The sequence below is a fragment of the Lepisma saccharinum genome, chromosome 22, assembly GCF_977018435.1.
Source record: "Lepisma saccharinum chromosome 22, izLepSacc3.1, whole genome shotgun sequence".
NCBI lineage: Eukaryota > Metazoa > Arthropoda > Insecta > Zygentoma > Lepismatidae > Lepisma > Lepisma saccharinum.
The window spans coordinates 20,422,367-20,443,619 of NC_139250.1; the positions used below are offsets into that span (position 1 = coordinate 20,422,367).

Genomic DNA, 21,253 nt, shown 5'->3' on the forward strand with positions numbered 1-21,253 from the left:
GGAAGGTAATATACTTACACGAACTTCTAAGTATTGGCTTGGTAAAGTTGGATTTTTTCGTTAATAACTCAAGCTGCATGCGCTAGTCAAGTTAGCGAGTCTATCCACAATGCAGTGCGTGAGCGAGAAGAACCATATAGGTGCTGCGTTGAGGTGACGTCATCGGCTCACTTGTTGATTGGTAGCTGCCGGAGTTATGACTCGCTCCCAAGTTGCAAATGCGTAATATCCAGAGAGGTTTCGAAAAGAAAAGACTCACTGATGCTTGTCCATAACAGACACTAAAGCGGCCATCTTGAATTACATCCAAAATGAAAAACGCTCCTGGAAGTGTATTGCAACGATCCCGAACAGCTCCGCGAAGAGATTGGAAAGAAAAATATGTGTAAAAAGGTGACAAGATATCAAAACTGCGAATTTGTGCAGTAATGAACTGTACGTAAATATTTAGTAGAAATTATCTAGCTCATACAGCGTACTATCATTGCTGTCCAATTGCTTTTATTGTTAATAGTGGTTGATTAATTTGATCCAATAAATAGTGATGGTAGTGTAAGTACGCCAGGCCAGGAACCAGTGCGGAGACCGCCTTTATGCCAGTGACACTATGTTGTCTCGTCTACCTGCGAAGTAACTCACGGTCAAACAGCCAATTAGGCCCACCGCTTTTGCAAGAACCGACAACGTCCCTTCCCATAGCAGCCAGTAGGGAAACACGATTTGATTTTGTCAAAATAACCATTCTGTGATGTGATTGCACACTGGTTAATACTGCGGTCCGACTGTAGTTACCGGTATAATTGGTCATGTTGTTTCTAAAGTTGGTCCTTCTAATAGTATTAGATTTGTGTATTTATTATGAATGTAATGTAGTGATGCTAGTAGATATCCTAGCGTTGTAATTATAATTAAAATTGATATTGTGTGATCATGGATGAATATTATTTGTTCCACTAATAGTGATGATCTATCTTGGAGCTCAAGTTGTTGATTTCAGGTTGCCATTTTTGAAGCTTAAATTCAATGCCGACAGCAACTACAGGGTGTTTCAAAAATCGCTCAACCCTAATTTAACTGACAACTCGAAAACATACACAGTATTTACACCACCTTTTGCGTCTTGAAGCCTAATCGTTTGGCATATCTTATGGTAGTTGTCAATTTCTTCTATACAGGAAGCTCCAGAAATTTTGTAGTCGGGAAGAAATTTGCTCCAGAATACAAGTTTAGGGTTGAGGAGATTTTTTGTACGGTCGAAGTTTTGTGACTGATGCTATGCTAATCTGTGGTTTGCGATTAATATTGGTCACGATCAACGCTTGGTGTGTTTGGGAATAGCGCGACTTGTAAAAACCATCGACATTGCAACCAGAGGGTGTCAAATTGTCTGTGAGGTATTTCTAGTTTTATGTACAATGCCATGACAATATCTCAAACGTGCTTTCAATTTCATTCGTCCATAATAGCATATCTGATATGAGAACTGTCTAGGTTAACGATTCTCATGCCATTACTGCTTTCACTTTTCTTATGTTAATAAGATTTCGGTAGATTTGATCAAACTCTTTTGAAACCGTGATCTACCTTGAAAGTCTACTGATTTTGGTCCCGTCGTTTGAGCATTCATTCACAACACCGTGACTTTGATCAAGATGAATGACTGTTAACTGATTGTCGACAATCGCCTCAGAGATTGATACACCCATACATTACCTACTTAATAGGTTGATCAACATTCACAACACGACGTCAGAGAAGAATGATGTTGTAACACCAGAAGAACGATTTGGCATCGATTCAGTATTTCCTCAACTTAGCTTCCTACCACCTAGAAAGTAGAGTTTTGAGATTGCTTACAGGATGCAAAATTGATTATTTAATATGCGAACTAAGGTCTGAAACCGTTCGTACACGATTAAATTCCCATTGAAACAGAGGATTCAAGACCTAATAAATATTTACAATAGAAAGGCACTGAACAACGTTCTATTTTTGAAATCTTGAAAGGTCTGAAATAGCACTAGTGCACGACCGAAGAAAAATTTGACAATTTACCGGAAGATGGCAATGCATAGGTCAAGACAAAGAAATAAATTGGATTACACGGGTAGTTTCGATAAATACAGATTAAGAACAAAGAGTAATGAAGTTTTTTATTCTGTGATTACCACTATTACAAGAGTTTGATAAATGGAATGCTATAATTTAATATAGGAATGGAGGAATATATTCTTATGTTCGTTATGTATTATGTTTATTTTAATATTATTAAATCGTTGTTGTCACATTCGGAATTGACATGTCCTTTAAATAAATTATTTACATCACAGTGTAATTGTGCTTATTGTAGTATTCCCAATGCGAGTTACAGTTAATGTTCTTCCTTTTGCTTTGTTAATTGAATAAGGTACTTCCACAGATAAAGATATATATCTTCCTTTCTTCTAAATTTGCCTACGTCACAACCGAATACAGGCGAAAATTCTCCAACACACTTGATTGACTCGCCTGCATATAACCTCCTTGATGCATGTGCTGCGGTGCAAAATAGAAAATACTCAGTGTGGTATTTTTTTGGGGGGGGATTTCCCCCCCTCTGGGTACTTGTCCCCCCCTCTGCTTGATAAATTTTATCAATGGGGAATGTTATATGGCATAAAGTCAATATCTCATGCTGTCCCTAGACAGTCAGTAGAATTTCACCCCACTGGAAATTTCTTAAATACCACACTAATACACCAGCGGTCAAATGAACCGACTCTCAAGGGCAGACACGTATTTTTATTTATCACAATTTGTAATGATGCTCAAAATAAGTTTTCTTATTTAATGCGGGGGGGGGGGGGAGAAAGAGGAATATAGGTTTGTCCGAAAGATGATCTTATTTTGGTCCTCCAGACCATCAGACGAGCAGCTAGCGACATGTGAGCTATAGCAACTTTGAGATAGATGCTAAAATAACCAAACCTGACAAACCTAACCTACTCACGTGCGCATCTAATAGCAGAAATGAACATGTGAATAGGTTAGGTAGGTAGATAATGTTTATTTCTACTCTAAGATGCATAGGTTAGATAAGTCAGGTTTGGTGAGTCTCACTTATCGCAGTCATATTGAAGATACTTTGTGTTCTGACGTCATTGAACTATGCTTTCGTTAGGCTAGTTAGGTTCAGTTCTCTTAGCAATAATAATATTTTTTGGTCAATCCCCGAAATATTGGAATTGTGCTTATGTTAAGAGAACTAACCATAATAGAAGGCATATCGCAATGACGTCAGAACATGAAGTATCTTCAATATGAGTGCGATTATGTCCGACCCAGGTTTGGTGCTATTAGCATATATATTATATATATATATATATATATATATATATATATATATATCGAAGTTATTATAGCCGTACATGGCCTTCAACAGTTAGTCCACAATATGAAAATATTACCCTATGTACATAACAAAATAATGTTTTAAATGGTTGTTGTTTCACAATAAACAATTACTGTCTGACCAACTTTTTAGCGATAATTTTAACGTTGTTAAAAGTATCTAATTTTAAACTATTATAAATTTGATTTGATTTGTTGTTTTAAGTCCACTTTATGCACAGTAAGGCTAATCGGGACTGGACCTACAGTTTAAAGTGGGTTTTTGTATTGATTTGGTGTTTTAAGTGTACTTTATGCACATTAAGGCTAATTGGGACTGGACCTACAGTTTGAAGTGGGATCCGAATCACTTGTGCCTCCACCGGATATCGAACCCGGGACCTAAACTATTATAAAGAACGGAGGTAATGGTGTAGGTCCTAGTAATGACGGCCAAAGAAAACACTAGATTAACAGAAATAAATAACAACGAGTTGACGATGTACGTGTTCAAATCATGAACTGAACGACTTAAATAATCAGGTAGCTGCAACACAATACTTCCAAGCGATGGCTTATATTTAATAATCTATTCTCTACTTACCAAAATCCCGGACATATTTTTCGAGTTTATCATTTTCCTCCTGGTTTTCTATACTGGCTAGATGCATTCCATGATATCTGCAGTACTGGGACGCTTTGAACCAGTTAGCCTGAAAGAAATCCAGTCGAATCAGCTCACTTGCACTTTTGCACTTTCAAAGTGTTTGGGAAAGTCAACAGGAAGAAGAGGGTATCTACGGACTTAGGTCAAAGTGCATGGGAAAGTCAAAGAAAAATTCTAAGGGCTACAAAGGGTGAATCAAAGGTAATAAGAACGGATCTAAGGACTATGGATATGGAATCGAGTTTTTGGCAATAATATTCTTTATGTCGCATTAACAATAAAGGGTGTTCCAAAATTATTGATCGATTTTCTAAGGCCATATTTTCACCAATAGTGAACAGATTTCCTTGATACTACAATCATTTGAAAGATGAATATTTCCAGTTTCGCACAGACCTTAAATGCATTCCTTGTGAATCCCATGTGTGGCAGGACAGGTGTCCAAGTGGTACTCCAATCCTCGTCAAACATTCTAAATGTGTGACGTTTCCGATTGGATGTCGATTCACCTTCGCAATTCTGGCACTGTCTGTGGAAGTGCAGGAACGTAAACATTGTCTTTGATGAAACAGCACAGGCAGAAATCGTACACCGAGTCTCATCGGAAACATCACACACGACATGCTTGAGAAGATTTCGCGATAGTAAAAGTACCGCTTGGACACCTGTCGTGCCACACATGGAGTTCACAACGAATGCAATAAAGATTTGTGTGAAACTGCAAACACTCCTCTTTCAAATGGTGGTAGTATCGTGTATTTATGTTCACGATTGGTGAAAATATGGCCTTACAAAATCGACCAATAATTTCTGAACACCGTGTGCGTTAGCTACAATTTCTCTTCTAATACTTTATATACAGAGTGTAAAATTTCGAAGCTGTATTGGTATAAATATGATCTTTCCGAGGTGAGGGGATATTTTATAATCCGTGTATTTGATGTATCATAACTGGAACTTACGAATCCTGGCAGACATTCAAAATATTCATTCAATGGATTAATTTTGTTAAATAAGAATGTCCGATAGCTGTGCTAATCAGGAAATATTACGAAGGGCGATTGGTCTGTCCAAAACACGCCAATTTAAGACCACTGGCCACAGCTACATATATGTATGTGTTTGTGCATATTTTAAAATATATTACAAAAGATTATATTACAAGAGAATAAATTTCTAAACCCATACCATGCATAGGAAGCTGTATTATCTGTTTGCACAGCAGAAAGCAAGAGTTATGTACAATCAGTAATAGGAATCTACTATAATGATCATTAACTAGTGCGCCATCTACTCACCTATTCCTGAGTGTAGTCTAGTTTTGTGGGAAGTAACCCGATATTAAAGGGAACAGGTATGGAAAGTACGTATGGTAAGTAGCATCGATTCATTCTCGATTTGATTGGTCGAGAATTCAGTTCTAATGTACGTATTAAGAAATATGGGAAGAGGTTTTCTAATCCTGAACACACAAGTGTCCTTTGTGGTTGTTTTCCTTCAATAAGTTGCAAATGTTTCAGAACATGAATTGATTTCCTAGTATTTTAGCCTTCATTTAGTACAGGGTGTTTCAAAAGTTTCACCGGAACATGACAACTGACTGGGAACATATTTACACAGGGTTTTCTGTATTGTAAATATACTTCCGAGACCAATAAGGGTCATAGATTTAATTTCTTAATGGAATAGCGTTTTTATGGGATAATGTGTATGTTTTTTATGCAATAAATTTTGCCTTGGTCAGCATATTAATGTTTTATTAACATGGAAACAATGCTTAACAGTGTTACCATCTTAAAACACGTGATCATCTTTAATTCCTAGTTGCAAAGTCACATAATATCAACCTGTGTGTTCAAATATTGTTTCGCTTCTTAAAACATGTGGTCATCCTTAATTCCTAGTTGCAAAGTCACAGAATATCAACCTGTGTGTTCAAATCTGACTTCGATTCTTAAAGCATGTGGTCAGCTTTCCTTCCCAATTGCTCATGTAAGTGACTATAGCACGTTAAAATCACAGAATATCAACCTATTTGTTCAAATCTGGCTTCTATTCTTAAAACATGTGGTCATCTTTAATTCCTATTTGCAAAGTCAGAGAATATCAACCTATGTGCTCAAATCTGGCTTCGCTTCTTAAAACAGTTGGCCAACTTTAATCCTGACACAGTTGAGGATGGTGATGGCTCCGAAGTTCTACTTCTCTTGAATAAAATAATGATAGTTTGATTCTTTCGAAGATGAAAACGCTGGGACCTTTGACCTTCAAGATAAATTTTGGAAACATTTTGATGGTGGGACATTGAAAGAAATCAACTCAGGGTCTGAATCATTTGCAACCTGATTCCAGCTTCGTCTACGATCGGATTAGCATCTACCTTGGGCTGATATGTGTTCCTCGAGAAGACGGTTTTGTTCCTCCGAGTCGATGCTGGCTAGGTGCATCCCGTGATAGCGGCAGAAGCGGTTCGCCTTGTACCAGTTGGCCTGGAAGATAAAAAAGGCAAACAAGAAGAAAGGGAGGAGACGGTGCAGAACCCTCTCACCTCCATCGATTGGACTTTTTCATCTCTTTCCAGATTTCCAGAAGTGGGATTGAAGTTTGGAACCAACCAATGGTATTGAAGTTTAGAACCAACGAACCGAAATAGCTTACCCCGGAACAGAAGCGTAGAAAAGGGGTGTCGTAAGGCATTTTATTCGGTCAGGAATGGTGTAGACCAGTGGCGTATGCAAGGTGGGGAGGGGGTGATGGCGCACCACCCCTTCCCGAAATTAAGAAAATGAAAATTTTCAAAGCACTCTGAAAAAAACCAAAGTGGTAAATGCAAACCCACGTTAACCAGCCTCCATGACTGAGTGGTTAGCACATCGCGCTACGACGCCAGGGATCCTGCGTTCGAATCATGGCCTGTGCATGGATGTTCTTTGTAAATGTCCATTCATTAATGTCATATCAGCACTCATCGTCGTGATAGGCCAACAGTGGCATAAAAGGGAAGTTGTTTCTGCATTTTCCTGTAACTCATATGATTATAATACTGTTTCTACATTATAATTTCATTTGTGCAGTTAAGTTCTCAATCCTTTTAGCGCATTCAGTGAACAGTTATAAACAAGATTAAAAGGTCGAAACGTGTTTTCAATTATGTTTTTTATAAGTTGCAAAAATACTACACCCGAAACTGTTGATACCAGTGCAAAACTGATGGCATATTCGTAATCATCTGGGCCGAATTGTGAAGATTTCATTGAAATGTTCATAATCAACGTAAACAGAAAGCTGATTAAAATTGTTATACCGGTGTTATTATTGAAACGTACATAACTGTAAATGAAACTGTTAATTTACGAGGGCGGGCTGAAAAGTAATGCCTCCTATTTTTTTTGTTACGGTGTAAAGACATTTTGGATTTTGAGCAACCGTGCATTGAACTCTTCAAACTTTCCCGCTTCTCCATTCCAAGTTTCAAATTTCTATCACCAGGGGTTGCTGAACTAGAGCGAGGAAAATGGCAGCATGTAACCATGCTATGTCGGTGCAGCTAAAACTGCGTGTGGTGACAGAGTTTCTAACTGCAGAAAATGTGTCCCCCAAGTGACATTCATCACAGAATGAAGGCTGCTTATGGCAATGAATGTGTAACGTTAGTACTGTATGATGTTGGGCTGTTCATGCTCACAATGAAAACCCCTGCTGAAGAACGCTCAACTCTCAAGAATTTCTTTGTCACACACGTTGAGAGTTCTTCGGCAGGGGGTTTCATTGTGAGCATGAACAGCCCAACATCATACAGTACTGACGTTACACATCCATTGCCATAAAAAAACCTTCATTCTGTGATGAATGTCAATTGGGGGACACATTTTCTGCAGTTAGAAACTTGGGTCACCACACGCAGTTTTAGGTGCACCGACATAGTATGGTTACATGCCGCCATTTTCCTCGCTCTACTTCAGCACCCCCTGGTGATAGATGTTTGAAACTTGGAATGGAGAAGGGGGAAAGTCTGAAGAGTACAATGCACGGTTGCTCAAAATCCAGAATGCCTTTACACCGTCAAAAAAAAAAAAAGGCATTACTTTTCAGCCCGCCCTCGTAGTTACTCAGTACACTAGCTAAAATAACCGTTACACTCGCACTGCTCATTCCAATAAGGAGTTACAGTTACCAATTCTCGAAGAAAGTAGTAACAAGTAACTCGCTATGTAAAAATAGGGGTGTGCAGGACTGAAATTATAAACTAGGTCGGGAAATTTCACAAAGACCAGAAACTGTTTCTTCTCGAAATGATTCCTTTCAACCTTATGGAATGAAAACTGTCATTTACAATAATTTTTCTACACTTACAACGAAGAGAACTTCGAGAATCACGCAACCGAAATTTCCCTAACCATTCGAGGTTTTAAGTTCGGGATTGGGACTGGAAATTTTTGTACCAGTCCCTGGTGCCAACATTTCGGAATCCCTCAAATCTCAGTTTCCAAAGATTGCTTGTTTATAGATAATATAGAGATTAGCACTCAAAAGGAGAGGTGAATTCTATCAAAATCTGGCCTTCCCGATCTCGTAGTGGTTATGGTCTCGCCTTGTAATCTGTGCATAAACCGGACTTAAAATGAAAACCCAAAATGTATCGAAATCTCATATTCGTCAAAATCTGATATTGGCAGTTTTAAATTACAAGCTACTCGGATACAAGTTCCGCAAAAATGATTACAATATCTGAATATTATTGTGCTATCATTATTGTTTTTACTGTACATAGAATACATCACCTTAATAAAAGCTTCTTCATTAAACCTCAATTAGTAACCTCCATTCAAACGTTTAACTAATCCAGAGTTAGGGATCGGAACTAATTTTAACGGTCCATTAAACAGCAATCTGCTTACGTCATTTCCCTAATGGATGGATGGAACAAACTTCAATCCCACTTACTTAATTCAAGAAAGGAGAAAATCAAATTTGGTTCATTCAAAGATTTGTTACACTTTTCAAGACTAAAGAAAATTGTACAAAAAACAAACAATATTATAAAAAATTTAATATGCTTTCTGTGCGCCAGAAATACAGCTATCCTATACAATGAATTGGCAATTTTTAAATATTAAAACAACAAAAACACTGCAGTCAAATAATTCGATAAAAAATCAATACATAAAATATGTTCTAATTAACAGTAAACAGTTTTATAATAATATAGACTGACATGAGATACTGTTCGTTTATATAATGCAACATATCCAATCCCGCGGTGTTGTTTTTTCATTTGCTTTTCTTGTATGCGAAATTATGCAACGAGGTATTATAACTTGCGCATTGCTTTTTGTTGTAACAAATGAATTTATGTAAGCAGGATAATCTTGCAATGTTCACAAGACAACTACAACAATAGAATCGAAACAATTTTGGTGATAAATTAAATAACTGATAGAGTTTAAAGTGTAAATCACCAACCCTGAGACCTTCTGTAAACAAAACCACCTGCATGCAGAAAGCATTGCAAACTCATAGAAGTAAAATAATCCACACGAAAATCCAGCGTTGTTACAGGATTCATTACGTAAGGTAAAACAACGGCCAATTTGTAGTATGGGATACGTTACCGCAAATGACGTCTCACTTTGAACCCAATGCTCTTTCTTTTGTACTTATTGCTTCACCTTTATGGTTAACTCTTTGCACCACTAATCATTTCCCATAAATTTGGCTTCTTTCTTGCATGCGAATTGCATGTGTTGGAGATGTGTTCAAATCAAATTGTGGTAAGAGCTATGAAAGGAAACAGTAACTAACATATTCACGCCTTCTTTTCTGGAAGAATTATTTAAAACCAATCTTTGATAATAAGCATATTTTTAAGAAAAGGTCAAGCCCTGTAGTTCCCTTTAAATACGTCAATGAAAAGGAGGTTGACGGAATAATTTTCATATCTTTAGTTTGTTTTAAGTTCCTGACTTGATCATGACCCCATTTCTCAACAAATGAAAGAAGATTCTAAAAAAAAATACCTATAGTTCAAATCACAAACCCTGACACCTTCTGTAAACAAAACCACCTGCATGCAGAAAGCATTGCAAACTCATAGAAGTAAAATAATCCACACGAAAATACAGCGTTGTTACAGGATTCATTACGTAAGGTAAAACAATGGCAAATTTGTAGTATGGGATATGCTGCCGCAAATGACGTCTCACTTTAAACCCAATGCTCTTTCTTTTTTTACTTATTGCTTCACCTTTATGGTTAACTCTTTGCACCAGTAATCATTTCCCATAAATTTGGCTTCTTTCTTTGAATATATTTTACTTGCATTTTTTTGACAAAATGATATAACATGGTAATGTATATTTCTAAGGTTTGATATAGATAGGAGTGTATTTGAAATTTGTTTGTACATTTTATGTAAGTTGTATGTTATGTAAATAAAATATATAATGGGCATAAACAGCCATATGCATTGCTGTAAGTCCAATAAATATATTGATGATGATCAAAACAAGACAAAAAGTTCGTAAATTTATTGCGGTTGGAAACTTTGACAAGCATCCTAATAACGATTTTGGTACTACTTTACTATACCTGAGACACCTGGGAATCATTTCTTTCACACTTTTTTACATTGCTAACGTACTATTCTGCATTCCGGAACACTTATTTAGGTGAAATAATTGAATTTGTTAGGAAAGTAATGTATATTTCTTACATTTACGAGTACTTACTGTTCTTGTTTATTTCCACACACAACATGGCGATAGCTTACCGTTGATCGTTTCTTGAGCCAGAAAAACCACTGACGTTAGCCCAAAAATTCACGATAGCCCCACAAACCATCATGGGGACGAGGTATGCCTACTAGGTTAGGTTAGGCCTGTTAGGTTGGGTTCCATTAGCACTCCTTTCGTTCAATTTAGCATATACGGACAATACGAGAGCGTATTGTGCTCTCATGCAGGAAGCAAATGGCGGCAGCAGCAATAGCGCGTCGGAAATAGATTTTCATATAAAACCACATGCATTCGCATTAAAATGAATCAAAATTACATTCCCGAACATCAACAACGCTACAGAAAATGATTTGCGTAAGTACTTTCTGCTGTAAATTTGAAGAAATCTGTCTCAGGTATAGTAAAGTGTTACCACGATTTTTGTTCCGCCAAATATAGTGCACTTCGTAAAATAACTTGGTGACATGGAAAGGCAAGATAAGTGTGAACATTTTGTAGTAATATAACTTTCAATGAGCTTATAGATTTGTGTACATAATGATATTTTATAACATTGGTTATTTTCTAAAAATAATCCTGTGAACAGCAAGGAAGTAGTGCAACTTAGTAATATTGCCTGACTTAGCCTTAGAAAAATAACATGCCGAGTTCTATGCGTGATGGAAAGTCTCCGTTTACTCCGAGCTTGTTTTCAAAACACCAGCAAGGACAGCCTTTGAAAAGGGGTGAGAAACAGATTCTACTCAATATTTATGTAACGTTCTGTCAGTAGTATCCTGAGAAACCAGGAAATGAAGTGGTTAAGTTGGTATCCCAGTGCAGTGGTGTGTCAGTGTCTGCAGTTTTAAGGGTTATGAAAGAGAGAATGACCGGGAGAGTAACAATGTATGCGGCTTCATATTCGTCTGATGTTTTGAGAACGGGTTCTCACATTCAGAGGCTCTTATATAAAATGAATAGGTGCGGCGAACTATGAGTGTAACAGCAGATGATTGCGGTCATGGATCAGCTGACGCGGAGTGATATATCGAATCGGTGAGACCGTTTGTTTACAGAAGGTCTCAGGGATGGTGATTTAGACCTTAGGTTTCCCAAATCAATGTCCATTATTTGTATGGCAAAATCACACACGTTTTCACTTTTGTATGATAACTGGTTGATTTGTCGAAATATATTCCTCACACTTATGCAGGTTTAAAGTTCAAGACATTTTTAACAATACAATAAGCAACACAAATCTTAAAAGCTTTGCGATTTAAAAATTGCAATATAAAGAATAGACAAAGCTTTATTTTTGGTACAACTTTTTCGAAGATTTTTTAAGAGATTTAATCTCCAATCCACTGTCTTGGAACATCCTTTATATATGGTATACTCCTTGCAAAAAATTAAGATGCAGAGAGCAATATGTAACTAGTAGTAAATTATATTAGGTCAAATATACTACTGAATTATTATTCTCATTGACAAGTCTTTGGCATACAAGATGACATATCACAGAAGATCGGAAGCAGAATAACTGGAAAATTGTATGTATTTTGATTTCAAAAGGTTTTAAGTTTAGTTTTTTGATCGGAAAGAGAACCAAAGAGGAAATTATTTTACTGTTTAATTATATCCATGGGTTCAATGCTGCCATCTGTCGTTAGTAAATCAAATTACCTCTATCTCTTTCACGTTCCATAACAAATATTACACTAGTTCATAGGCGCCGACTCCTAGGGGCATGGGGGGGGGGGTTGAGCCCCCCCAATGTTAACGGTGTGGGGTCAGAGTCCCCCAAATAATTTGGCTTAAGAGGATCTAATGTATTATTTTGCTTCTCTTGTAAAGTTTACTCTGAATTGTGCCACATGAACTTAACTTTAAATACACATTTGAAATGTTCTAGACCATCAACTTTTGGGGGCTGAGACCGCTAAAACATCAATTTGGGGGAGGGGGGGGGCTATGACCAGAGACAGCAAACACATGACTTATTACCATATACTAAGTATGTAATTATGAATATTGTTAAAATTTTTACTAAAAAGAGTTTCAAAAGACGATGTGCATGAACTAGGGTAGTGGATGGGACGTTCGGGCTACAAATGGCTCTCACATGACATTCAGAACGACATCATTGATATGTTACGGAAATCTGTTTTGCGCTACGTGGTAGCAGATATTAAAGGGCGGGAATATTTTGCTATTATGGTTAACGAAACTTGTGACATATCCATCCGTGGACAATTAATATTCTTCATTCGAACTGTGAATAAAAACAATTGATATTTTTGAGGAATTCATGGGCTTTTATGAGATCCCGAACACTGAGGCCAAAACTTTTAAAAGGGAGAGAGTGGTGGGTCATTCATTAATTTATTTCAGTGATCAGAGCCCCCCAAATTATTTTGACAAGTCTGCGCGACTGCACTAGTTAAAACTTTTTGTTACTACTTTGTGAAGAATGTCCACGTTAACTCTTCATAAAACCATCCATAGCTGTCAAGAAATTAAATTAGTTTCAAAATGATTAACTGTATTTTTTTAAAATGTCTATAAGTAGCACACTGAATAAAAAGCATGATATTACAATATCAGGTGTAACGAAAAACTTATCTTGGATTCATGTGGTTCTATTCTTGTAAACAATGAAAAATATCCCAAAGGGAGATCATATTACTAAGACGCTGGGAAAGATTAAGAGACCAAAGGATTAAAATGGCATTAAAACTTCACAATCATCGAATTTTGTGAATACATCTGTAGGTATGAGAATATGCAGGTATGAGAATATGCAGGTATGAGAATATGCATATGCCTTCAAATAGGCATGATTCTAAATATAATATATATATCCATTTGAACACCTCATTAAAATAACTTAAGGAATTCAAGATTCCATTAAGATTCAAATTTACTCACCTTAAAAAATATTCCTAAGTAGTACCGCTTCTCCCCCAATTTTAACAATGGCATCGTCCATCTGTTATTGGCTGAAGAGAACGTGTCATCTAAGCAGTTGGCACAGTCTCCTGGAAAAGAAAAAAAACATTGAATTAATATGTTTACACAAACATCTCTATTAAGCAGGTGAAAACTTATTTTAGTTAGGAACTTGTGCACAATTGCCTCATTTCGTTAAGCTAACATGTTGACTCTTAACGGTCACATATGCTCCTATAAACAATTTCTGTGGAAGTCATTGATTTCTGGATGTATACAGATATTAGGTTCTTAGGCTCCTGCGTACAATATAAACCGTTGCATTTATTTCCCTAATATAGGGTTTACAAAAATAATTACCTCATTACAGTTATTTATAATTTTTCCAATGTTATATCCGATTTCTGGTCGCTTGTTGCAAGTGGAAGTTGGTGGCTAGTGATTAACAGTTGCATGTAGCACTAGGACGGCTAGACACACTGTAAAGCTTAACAACGTGAGATGAAATACCGTTTGGGCACTGCGTGTCACCCTGGAGGTGGCCACGTTGAGTGTATGAAAAGGCGTGAAGACACATATCCCATATAATTTGCGGGAAAATTAAGTTTCTATGTACAGTCACGGTTACTTTTGGGTTGTATGAAGGGAACCCAATGTAAGTGACAGCCTATTTCGTTACAACCCAGGAATGTCCGTGACTGTACCTGGACAATAACATCGAGAGAGATATAGAGGATAGCAGAGAGAGAGAGAGAAAGAGAGATGAGAAAGGCACATACAAAGAGAGGGAGATATGATAACAGAGAAAGAGAGAGAGGTAGGATAACAGAGAGAAAGAGAGAGATAGGATAACAGAAAGAGAGGGAGATAGGATAACAGAGAGAGAGAGAGAGAGAGTAGGATAACAGAGAGAGACAGAGTAGGATAACAGAGAGAGAGAGAGTAGGATAACAGAGAGAGAGAGAGAGAGAGAGAGAGAGAGAGAGAGAGAGGATAACAGAAAGAGAGGGAGATAGGATAACAGAAAGAGAGGGAGATAGGATAACAGAGAAAGAGAGAGAGGTAGGATAGAGAGAGAGAGATAGAATAACAGAAAGAGAGAGAGATAGAATAACAGAAAGAGATGGAGATAGAATAACAGAGAAAGAGGTAGGATAACAGAGAGAGAGAGAGGTAGGATAACAGAGAGAGAGAGAGAGAGAGAGAGAGAGAGGATAACAGAGAGAAATATAGGATAACAGAGAGAAATATAGGATAACAGAAAGAGAGGGAGATATGATAACAGAGAGAAAGAGAGAGAGGTAGGATAACAGAGAGAGAAATATAGGATAACAGAAAGAGAGGGAGATATGATAACAGAGAAAGAGAGAGAGATAGGATAACAGAAAAAGAGGGAGATAGGATAACAGAAAGAGAGGGAGATACGATAACAGAAAGAGAGGGAGATAGGATAACACAGAGAATGAGAATAACGCAAGGAGAGAGAGAGAGAGAGGAGGGATCACCCCACCCCCACACACATACAGAGGGGGATAGAAAGAGAGGGTTTAAGTTACACACAGAGAGAGGGGGGATGAAGAGAGAGAAAGGATTTCACTTACAGAAAGAGAGAGAAAGAAGTGAGAGAGAGAGAGAGAGAGGATGTGGCACAGCATACAGAGAAGATAAGACGCACAAAAGAGCGTAGATCAGAGAGAATACAGAGGAAGAGCGACAATAGAAAAATAAAGAGGAAATAGATGAGAGAGAGAATAAGAGTCACAAGCAGAGAGGGTGAATGTGTGAGAAAAAGCACTGAAGTTGCATACATTAACCAAGTTTATCAGGAATAAGCTACATTCAGCTCAAATACATCTCAATATCCTTTATGTGGAGTTATCACCGAGTATTCAACCAGCTGATGAGGGAGAAACTGAAGATACTCACTAAGCAACGGATGTACAAAACTAAATCACACGCAAACTCTCAATTACCTTTCCTGTCGATTGCGGGGAAGAGGTACCCCTCCGAGAGTTGAAATTCCTCGAACTTGAAGCACAGAACAAGGAGAGTGCAAGCGATACTTGGCCTCATTGTGGATCAACTCTTGCATCAACATCAACAGGTCCCTTCAGGAGCCGAAAAGACCAGCGACACCCACAGCACTACCACCTCCTATTGACACAAGCAACAACTGAATTGTTGTGCGGTGACTTGCCTGGCATCCGACACCTTGGCCCGGTGCAAGAGAAAGTTCTCAAACCGAGTCGGTGGTGGGAGATTGTTGGAGTGGGAGACTCAGTCACGAACAGTAATATATAATTTCTTCCATCAGTCTGACCCACTGGCATCCACAAGATGTTTGCAGAACAACAATCCAGCTCGATTTTGACCTTGGCGTACCTTTGAGATGAAATGCGAACCGATCGTTTCTTCATGGACTTGAACTGGATTTCTGGTGAAATGTTGCAGGGCGTCTGGTTGGCAGTACTCTTGAGACGTTTTACTCCTCTAGCAGCCATTGGTCAATCCTGTAGATTTCTCTTTCATTATATCAAGATCATTGCCCAATGGGCTTCCTGGGGATGTTACAAAACCTTTCCCGATCCCAGGGTGCAAATTATCGGGGGATACATTCACCCCATTGCAACAACAGAGCTCCAGGATTGACTTTACCCCTTAACAAGTCAGTCTGTATATCTGTTAATTAGCGTCGCTTATCTTCCAATTCTGACTAATCGCGCCGATGAGGATGAGTGCTGATTTTGTTCTTCAACGTCGCTTCTCTCTCACCTTTGCCTATTCGCGGCTATGAGGATGAATGATGATAGGATGAAATTCATGGACAGTCGCAAATATGATATGGACATAACAAACACGTGCCACACAGTAAATTATGCTGGGTCCAGGTGCCAGTGCCTCGTTAGCTTACATGAATGCAGTACAAGGTGTACTACGTGGAAGAGGTTGACATTTTAGTTCCTTCTGGTAAGGGCACGCCTTACAGTCCGGAAACATGATGATTAGACGAAATTCGAAATTCGGCCTAGATTCGAACCCGGAACCTTTGGCGTCACAGCGCGCTGTGTTTACCACTCCACCACGGAAGTCAGCACTTGTATATAATAAAATAACACAAGATGATAGGGGACTTTGAATACCAATTCAAACATTTCCTTTAAAAGATTCTGTCATACTTCTCTGTGGTTCAGTAATAATTTTCTTACGATTCTTCTGGATATGAAATTGCAATTTCTTGTGGCAGGAATAACATTTTGATAAGAAAAATAAAAGAAATCTCGTTGCATGACCTAGTTCAAGAAGGAAATAGTTTTGAACAGCAGCGTACAAGTGAAGAAAAGAAACGGCGAGTAATCAAACGGAAGTCGACTCGAAACTCACTTAGATCGATTCGATAAATCACTTGAAGTTTACCCAACTTGAAAATTGCTACCTACTATATTCATATATCCCAGAGCATACAAACAAAAACTTGTATCAGTTCTACCATAACCATGCATTAGATGTAGAGATAAGCAAATGTGGAACAGATGAGTCCAACAACCAGAGGTCTCTGTAGTCAAATAGCAAGGACAGCTTGATCGAAACGCCCTCTGGCATCAGTTCTTGTGGCTTGTCCTCTGACAGTAATTACACGTTTATCGACTTTCCTGTACCTCTCAATCTTGAGACAAAATATCAATCTTAGATAAGACTTTATCAAGCGGGTTACAAAGTGCTAAACTAGTAATTATAATCAACGCAGAAATTAATAAATTGCGTTCCGATCAAAGGCAATATTCATGGTGGCCACTTTCGCACATACAATGACTAAAAATTAATCTGCAGGAATATGATATTGGGTCACGTCCATGTTGTCTGCGTTCCTGTTACAATAATTATTACCATATTGAATTAAAACCTTGAGTTTTTTCTGGTGCTTACCCATACATTAGGTCGACAAAACATCAACAATATTATACTCATGTTATATAAATATAAATGACGTGTGCTGAATATCTAATTTATTTTCGCTTAGCTACAATCTCGTTTCCAGGTGGGGGGGCTAAGTTTTGGAGCTACATGGAAGCTATTATACTTCTAACTTGTAAATCAATCTTAATGTGGTAGCCTACTTCAACCCTTGCAATATTTGCACCTGCACTTCCACATTATATAAGTGGCGTACTACTGTCACCCCTCCAAATACACTACTAATGGCTTATTATGCTGTATATCTTTACTTAACAGTATACATATTAATCAATTCAATGTATTATTCTATTTATTGAACAATTTTTGTATTATCGTTATTGTATTGTCATCGTCATTATGTTCTTTTTCTCTTTCTTCGTTTTTATTAATGCATTGTGTCTGTGACAAGGTTGGTTGTAAGAACAGACCATGAGGCCGAAATGCGCCTGCTTAAATAAAAACTCGTTCTGTCAGACTCTATTCTAATCTTCAAACGATGGCAACAGGGTGTTTGAGACGGGTTAATCAACCACTCTATAGATGGGGGTAGCGTGCGCTACCCCTAGTTGTATGAAGTATACGTCACTGTATTGAACTATCGGTTAGATGTTATGCAATAATATGTAACAGTTTGCTTTCATATTTAATTATTATCTCCACACTCTGATATTTCACAGTATTTGTTACCTTCTGTCATTTCTTTAAAATATACACAGTAAGACACTCAGGAAAAACAAAATAATCTTTTTGCCATTTTAGCACATATCAATCGATCACATTTATGAAATCGTGCATACATTTTCATGGGGCTCAAGCTCTAGATTATATCTAAAACTTAGTGGCGGCGATTTTGCCCCCCCCCCCCCTCAGTTTTGGGACCCAATTACCGTTACTGCACACTACTGTGGAGAATTTGAACGCAATAATGTAATAATTAGGGAACGGATTATTATGGGCGAAATTATGGTCGGGAAAGAGAAAAAAAGGGTTTGAAAATGTTTTCAAAAAGGTGCAACAAACTGTGTTCATTTTCCTTGATTTCATGTCCTAAAATACATATCTCAAACGGTCGGTATGAAAACTGCTATATTTTTGGAATGGTGCTGCACCTTATAATACGTTCCCTAGTAATATACATACCACAAAGCTGTGTGTGTGTGTACGTTTGTGATACGAACTTGCGTGCAATTTTTGCTGTGGAAATACTCCACAGTAGCATACGAGGATACCGGACAGAAGCGCACCCAGATGGGGGTTAGCCTCTCCTTGGGCCGGAACCCCCCACGAAAGAAGAAACTTCGGATAAAAGAAAGGATAGGAGAAATATGAAGCTGCCTACTAAGAAAGAACCACAAAATCCTCCACTTTCGATATTCCTGGGGACTACCAAAATTTCCCAAGACAGACATTTCCAGCACAGAATTCAACCTTAGATTTTCAAAGCTAACATGAAAATCCGTTCATTAAGAACTTTTACGTACTGGAAAATATCCGTGCAATTTTTTATTGTTCAAGAACTAACAGTTTACGTTCAATTTATTTATTAGCAATGCCATACCAATAAAGGTGTGATTGATTTGGTTTATTTTACTTCGCTTTTGTACCACTTTTGACTAAACGTGAAGATGAAGATGAGTGACGATATGATGAAAAGGATGAAGAACAATCACAAACAGACAAGAGCCCCACGGAAAATTCGAGACGCCAGAGACTCACTATTCTGCGAAATACAGTTCAGGATGTACTACATGGAAGGGAGGTTGACATTTGTCTATCTTCGGAAATATTCACCTCTTACAACACTCCTAGAAGTAATACATAACATATATATATCCACAATATCCAAAAGTGCACATTATAACATACTTACAGTGCCAAAGTCATCAATTCATCCTAGTATTAAAGGATCTGTTGGAACATTTAACTTATTGCATAATATAAAGTTATTTTCGGCAAGAATTACTAATTATCATATTCTTACGCAGAACAATATTTTGTAGTCCCTAATTTGCATCGTTTAAATTCAACTCAGGATATCATATTTAATACATTAAAGTAAGCTGTTGTTCTTTTAATGATGTGTCTGAAAGTGCAAACATTTCCTACAACTTGCACACAGTGCCATCTGTTTTTCAGTTCTAAAAGTAGCACTCTTGATACATGCTCATGGAACATTTCGTATTGCAAACATTTTGTTGCAGCTATACATATTTATGAGTGAACTCGTACAAACAGATAATGTTCATCGTACAGTACAGTACGTCATCACTGTTTGGAATGGAGGGAGGAGAGGCTTGAACCAATTGGCAACACACCCGCATTACAAGCTACAAGGGAATTCAGAAGGCTAAATTAGAAGGCCACTTGGTCTTATTTGAATCAAGCGTTCAGTCACGTATTTTTTTATCGTTTAATATTTATTGTTTTAAACACAGTTATTATATCGAAGGTCATCCGGTACTTGAAAAGAACTATGAAATACTCTTTGTCTGTTGTATAAAGCATGATACACTAATATAAGGTCACTTTAGGATACTCATGAACCAGTGGCGGTGATTGGGTTCCAAAACCAGGGGGGGGGGCGAGGACAGTTTATTTTCATTTATAGATAAGGTTTAACATAGTGCGGGGGCATAATCGCCGACACACTCATGAATGATTTTGCCAGAAGGAAATTTCATCTTCCCGAGACCAGTGGCGTATTAAGAGCTGTAGCCTCTTCTGAAACTACTTCGAACAAAAAAGAAAACAAAAATATGTTGACTTTCAAAAATCTTATGTAAACCAACGCTCACATAGTATGAACACTAGCTGGCTTCACAAGTGCACTCGAGTAGCTCATGTTTGTTCTAACCAGTGCAGGGGTCCCTGGTTCGAATCCCTGCCTGGGCATGGGTGTTTGGGTGTCCATTTATCAATTTCATCATGTCATCTTCGCAAATTAGCCAACAGTGGCACAAAAAGCGAAGTAAAATAAATCAATCAATTAATAAACAGTGTAGGATAAAACGTTTTGCTTTACAGGTTGCCATCCCTTGGTAAATTTAGCCCAGGGTGAATAAGAAATGCATATATTTACTACGAAATGCATTCAGCTTTCGAGAGGAGTAAAGTGCACATTATTATTTACAATAACATAATATTAAAGCAATAAATGCTACATAATAATCATTGATTCCTCACACAAGCGTCCATTGTTGCAATGTTGGTCTAGGGGTCCCGGGTTCGATACCCGGTGGTGGAACATGGTGGTTCGGATCGTACTTTAATCCAGTCCCGATTAGCCTTTCTGTGAATAGAGTGGATTTAAAATCAAACTCAATCAATCATTGTTGATCTCTGATGACTGACTCTTTATTTTTGTTCATGAATTGTTATTAAATTTTGCAAAATGTCAAAATTTGCTTACATATTATGCTCAGATAGGCTAATCAGAAGTGGACCCACAGTATAAAGTAGAATATTCGATACGTTTTGTGTGTGAATCAAAAACCATAAATATTTCCTCCTCCCAGTAAAATTGCTGCGGCCTCGATGAATCAATGCACATGTTGAGTGTACAGTCACCAGCAATTACAATGGGATACCTACCTATATCCTG

General features: G+C 37.7%; 1 protein-coding gene across 3 annotated transcripts in view; it reads right to left on the reverse strand.

Annotated features, from left to right (window-relative positions):
- The window catches only part of tfc (Brevican core protein triforce), a 166,591-nt gene that overhangs the window by 20,153 nt on the left and 125,185 nt on the right, over positions 1 to 21,253 (reverse strand). For 2 of the 3 annotated variants that reach the window (XM_083144065.1, XM_083144064.1), the window contains 2 exons: positions 13,678 to 13,787; positions 6,417 to 6,525 (listed from right to left, as the gene is read on the reverse strand). In XM_083144065.1, the coding sequence (XP_083000191.1) occupies positions 6,417 to 6,525; positions 13,678 to 13,787 (219 nt within the window). Of the gene's footprint in view, positions 1 to 3,973; positions 4,083 to 6,416; positions 6,526 to 13,677; positions 13,788 to 21,253 lie in introns of all 3 variants that reach the window. The other variant, XM_083144063.1, reaches the window with a different exon arrangement.